Raw genomic sequence first — 4,998 nt, 5'->3', positions numbered from 1 at the left:
ACAGCGCCTTCCTGTGATCCTCTAACATGCGATCCAAATTCTCCCTCTCTTTTTCAGTTTCGCGGCGTCTCCGTGCATCGGCAATGGTCCGACCAAGATCATCAACGGGATCATCACGTGCCTCTTCTTCACCTTCCCCTTCACCTTCCCCTTCACCTTCAGCATCCTCCATGAAAGTATCACCGAAATGAGCAAGATAGCTTTCATCATTGAAATCATCCCCTTCTTCATCTTCTTCCATTATAACCCCTCTTTCTCCATGCTTGGTCCAACAATTATAGCTTGGCATGAAACCGTGCCGAAGCGGGTGCATGTGAACATCTCTTGAGGAAGAGTAACCATTCTGATTCTTACATTTAACACATGGACGAGATAACAAAACCCCCCTACTTGTTCGCATTGGCCACTACGAGGAAATCTTTCAAACCCGCACTGAACTCGCCGGAGAGTCGGTTACCGTACATCCATTGTCGATTCATCTGCATTATTATAATATAAAATATATAATTAACCATCATGCATTTGTTAAACTAACTAGCTACAAACAATATAAATTAAACAATGAACTACACACACATGCACATTTTATCAACGACACATCAAAGGTTCAAGTTGCTAACCGCGATCGAGGAGGAAAAAATAAATGAGAAAGCTCAAGTGTGGCTCCAACACTTCATATCATGTTTGTTTCATGCTCTTGGGGCATTTCATCAAACACCTTATGTGCATAAGAGGAACCAAAAGCAAACCTAACACCCACTTGTGAAGCTTGTGAAGAGAATGGCACCAAATGGCTAAGTGTTGGCTGCTGGGTGGGTATATATAGGGGAGGGGCTTTAGTCCCGGTTGGCACTGGCCAACCGCGACTAAAGGCCTTCGGGCACCTTTAGTCGCGGTTGGCCCGGCCAACCGCGACTAACGCCCCACGTGCACCGGCTGGCCACCGAGCGCCCTGGGCCCAGGCCTTTGGTCGCGGTTCGCCTCCCGAACCGCGACTAAAGGTACCATTAGTCGCGGTTCCTGCAGCGTCGCGACTTATGGGGCTCACCCGAAGCCTGTTTTTCCACCAGTGGAGTAGGCTAGGGTAGCAATCGGTACATGCGCCTTTTAGTTTTATATTTATATTTTCCTTTTATCACTATGTAAATTATGTTTAATGTTGAAACAACGCAAACCCCCAAAAAACAAATTGTGCCGTGCGCTGGGGGCAAGCCCCGACGCAAACGGATACACGGTCAATTTCGACTATTTCACCGACGCAAACAGGCGCACGCGGATAATTTGGGCGTCCGTTTTGGGTCGCCTCCTTGAAGATGTCCTCCGGAAAAATTTAGAGGCAACTTCATCTTTTTAACAGAAAATTCCACGTGCATTCCAAACCAATAAAATGAAAAGATTCTAGCTATCAAGATTCACTCCAAACTTTTTTCAAAAGAAGATACATTGCCGTCCAAGGCTATGCGTCCTTTCACGTTCCTTTTGGGACATGTGGGTTGGACTCGCAACTGATCTCTGCATTTTCTGGCAGTGTCCAGCAATCTGTCCCCTGCTTACTACTAATCACCATATTCCTTTGCATACAAAATTAGCGATTTTAAACAAATCTTAGATACATATGGTAAATCTTGTGAACGTCGCCACCATAAAAACAAACATGTTTGTGTAATACTTACATCACTATACTTCATAGGTACACAATTATGTCTGGTAGCCATATACTATATTAGCACAACCCATAAATGAGTTTTCACAAGTACTTCTATAAAATAGTTAGCTGTTCAGGTTCCTAGTAGCACACATAAAGCCTCATGCCAGTACCTGAAAAGGAAGCAGAGTGATAAGGCGATACAATTAAAGGGCTGATTATGATTACCATACAAATCTAAATTTCTGCTGCTCCAAATTTATTCCCAATTGGAGCAATCATACACAGACTAGAAAGAATAATTAGAGCCATATAACAGAGGGATAATTAGATATGTGAAAATCATCCACACAAATTGCGACAGAGGTGGAATATTCCTCTGAGTGGAGACTTATTTCTCAGATGCATCCACATATAAGATAATTATTATGGGACAAGGTTTTCCACTCTCCCAACTCAAACAAACTCAGAGCAAGTGGCTTGTATACATCAAATGGCTTGGTGCGCACATAGGATTAGAAAGGGGTGCATGGTGAAAACATTATAGCTTGAATCAGGAAAATTAGAGAAACATTCACCAATTTAATATTAAATAATTAAGGGGAACATAAGGCCATCCAAAGTTAATATAAAAGAGAATATATTTTGTCTACAGTTTAATTGACAAAGAATCACATTGCCTCCAAGTGGAACAGGTAAAAGGGGCAAGATCAGAATTTGAATCTTCTTACATACCGAAGACTAAAGGACATCGTTCATCAACAGATGTTCACTAATGCAAGGGGCAAAATTACTTATTGAGCTATCATTTCTGTGAGTTTCAGTATATTCAATGTCATGTTCCTGATATAGCTTATCAGGCATTTCTTTATCAAGACTTGTTTAGCCAGGCACAGCTATAATAAATATACCAGTATACCATCATGAACGAAAAATTGCTAGCAGGTAGTAGTACTTGAATTAGTATTTGGTAACACATAGCTTCTATTGTTGTACTTCAAACAGTAATTAACTAACAATTAATTTGCGAGCACAGATGCTGCATATATAAGTGCAGTGATGGTTTCAAAGTGAGTTATTACCAATTAGTTTGCAGACGTTTCTTTTGTCAAGATTTGTTAAGCCAAAGAGGTGCAAGGGAAATGTGAAAATGTGGGAGATGATAAGAAAGCAAATATATATGATTCCTTTTTGGTCCATAGAAAATTTTGATAACAAAAGAAGTTTCAGCAGAAAGGATATTATTTTGGTTTGTTTAGAAATTCGGATTAAGGGAACAAGAAGATACTCATCATAGGAATAGCTTTCACTCTGGCAACCAGATCATGGTCTCTCAAATTTTATAATGCAACTGAATTGTCACTCAAACTGATCGCAATCAGACAATCCACCAGCCCCCAATTACAAGAATCATCAATGGAGAAAAGCATATTCAAGTTTGTCATGAAGCACACGTAAGAGGAAATATGTTTCGACAGCATGCTAATTTATGAGATGCCATGGCAAGGACATGCACAGAAAAGGAAATGAACAGGGGAAGGTCATAAGTCATCAATCCTTTGAGGAGCTACAGGGAAAAGAGGCTGCACTACCAGAATCATCGCTTGCAATTTGGCACTCAAAAGATTGTTTCTACCACAATTTTTCACTTGCAACAGGACTCTACCACAATTGACAAAATATACAACTACTTTCTAAGCTTCAAACCAAAACGCCATTACGGATATAGTATTATTATGAAGATCAGCAGAGATAACAAAATGGAACCAAAAAAATATAACTAGCTTTTAAGCTCCCAAATGTACCAACTGAGCTACCTATTCGACATTTTAGTTGGTTTGAGCTAACTTTTCATCTAGTTGTCTTCAACTGCAAACTGCTATGTATCTCAACTTGTACGAAGGTACTGCTGACACTACCATTATAGAACTCTTGCAAATTTCAGTACGCAAGCAAGAGCGAAATTTAAAGGCATGATATTACCTGGAGTATACACAACTTCGAATGGATGATGGCAACGAAAGCTGTTGGCTTCGGAAAGCCTCTTGAGCTGCAGCGACTCGAGATGGAGCATGAAGACACCGGTAACTGTCTCGAAGAACACCGCATTACTTTCCTCAGCATACCCGACCATACTTGGGTGTTCTTCCCGTGGTGAATCTGGGGGGAGTAACTTGTCCAGTTGGATAGTTGTTCCCCGCGCCCACGAATCACAGTCTGTATCCCTCCTCCATAATTGGGCGGTGAAGCCGGACACGAAGATGAGACCCATCCCCCCATCCTCCGCTCGAATCACCCCGAAATGCTGGCTGGTTAACATGTGCTTTGACAGCGATATCACTGCTAGGCTCCGCCTATTCAGATCAAACTCGAGTAGGAGTATTATGTTTCGTGAAGCCGTGAGCATCTGCCAGTGAAGGCAACCCCCAGCCAGAACGGCGGGCTCGTGGTCGTAAATGGTAGCCTTGGATGGGAACGGCGTCGAGATGAGATCGCCCCATGCTCCGGTCTCCGACGAGTAAACGCAGGCGAGCGCTCGGTTATTGGTGTGGGGCCCCTTGCTGCTTATGAGGACCACGTGGAAGTGGTCGACGTCTCCGGCTCCGTCTCCGGCGGCGCGAAGCACCGCCCCGCTGATGGGGTTCTCCAGCGGGTCGTAGTGGAGCTTGAGCTCGGGGGGGACGTCGAGGCGGTGCAGGTCGGCGGCGACGGGGTCCCACACGAGGAGCTGGCACTGAAGCTGGACGAAGATGAGGCCGAGGCCGTGGCGGCAGCCGAGGATCCTGATGCGCCTCCCGAGGCCGTCGATCTTGAGGTTGAAGCTGCCGCGGGGGAGGCGGTCGGGGCCGTCGAGAGCCGGGTGAAAGGTGATGCTTTCGACGAAGTTAATGAGTTCGATGAAGCCGATGAGGGGCGGGCTGCTGCGGCGGCGGTGGTGGGTGCGGAAGCGGCGGTGGAAGGCGGGGTCGGAGAGGAGGCCGCGCCAGCGCGCGCAGACGGCGGACGCGCGCGGGAGGGAGGAGGGCAGCGGCGGGAGGCGGAGGAGGATCTCGGCGAGAAGGTCGTCGTCTTCCAGCGGCGGCACCGCCTGCGGGATGGGGAGGGGGAGGCGGCGGCGGAGGCTGGCCGTCGTCATCTCACGCTCGCGGCGGCGGCGGCGGCGGATGTGTTGTGTGAAGTCAAGCGCAGGTCCAAAGTGCCACCGAATCCATGGCTAGACAAACAACCCAGTTTACTTTTTTAAGAGCTCCACTCGTTTGCCCTTCCCACGCATAAATCCGAGGAAATTTACGTCCGGATTGGACGTAAATTTGGCGTGAGGAGGACTACTTTTCCAGCCGCGATCTCAGACA

At 46.1% G+C, this 4,998-nt stretch overlaps 1 protein-coding gene across 1 annotated transcript; it reads right to left on the bottom strand.

Moving 5' to 3' along the window:
- Nucleotides 1-1,647: 1,647 nt before the first annotated feature.
- LOC124689362 lies at nt 1,648-4,781 on the bottom strand. Its single transcript, XM_047222906.1, has 3 exons — nt 4,215-4,781; nt 3,629-4,094; nt 1,648-1,818 (listed from the first exon to the last, which is right to left on the bottom strand). Exons 1-3 carry the CDS (start codon nt 4,779-4,781, stop codon nt 1,787-1,789), a joined length of 1,065 nt encoding a protein of 354 aa, XP_047078862.1. The 3' UTR covers nt 1,648-1,786.
- Nucleotides 4,782-4,998: the final 217 nt, after the last annotated feature.

The sequence above is a fragment of the Lolium rigidum genome, chromosome 2, assembly GCF_022539505.1.
Source record: "Lolium rigidum isolate FL_2022 chromosome 2, APGP_CSIRO_Lrig_0.1, whole genome shotgun sequence".
Taxonomy (NCBI): domain Eukaryota; kingdom Viridiplantae; phylum Streptophyta; class Magnoliopsida; order Poales; family Poaceae; genus Lolium; species Lolium rigidum.
The sequence above is the reverse complement of the archived record's forward strand: the minus strand, read 5'-3'. Positions and strand labels throughout refer to the sequence as shown.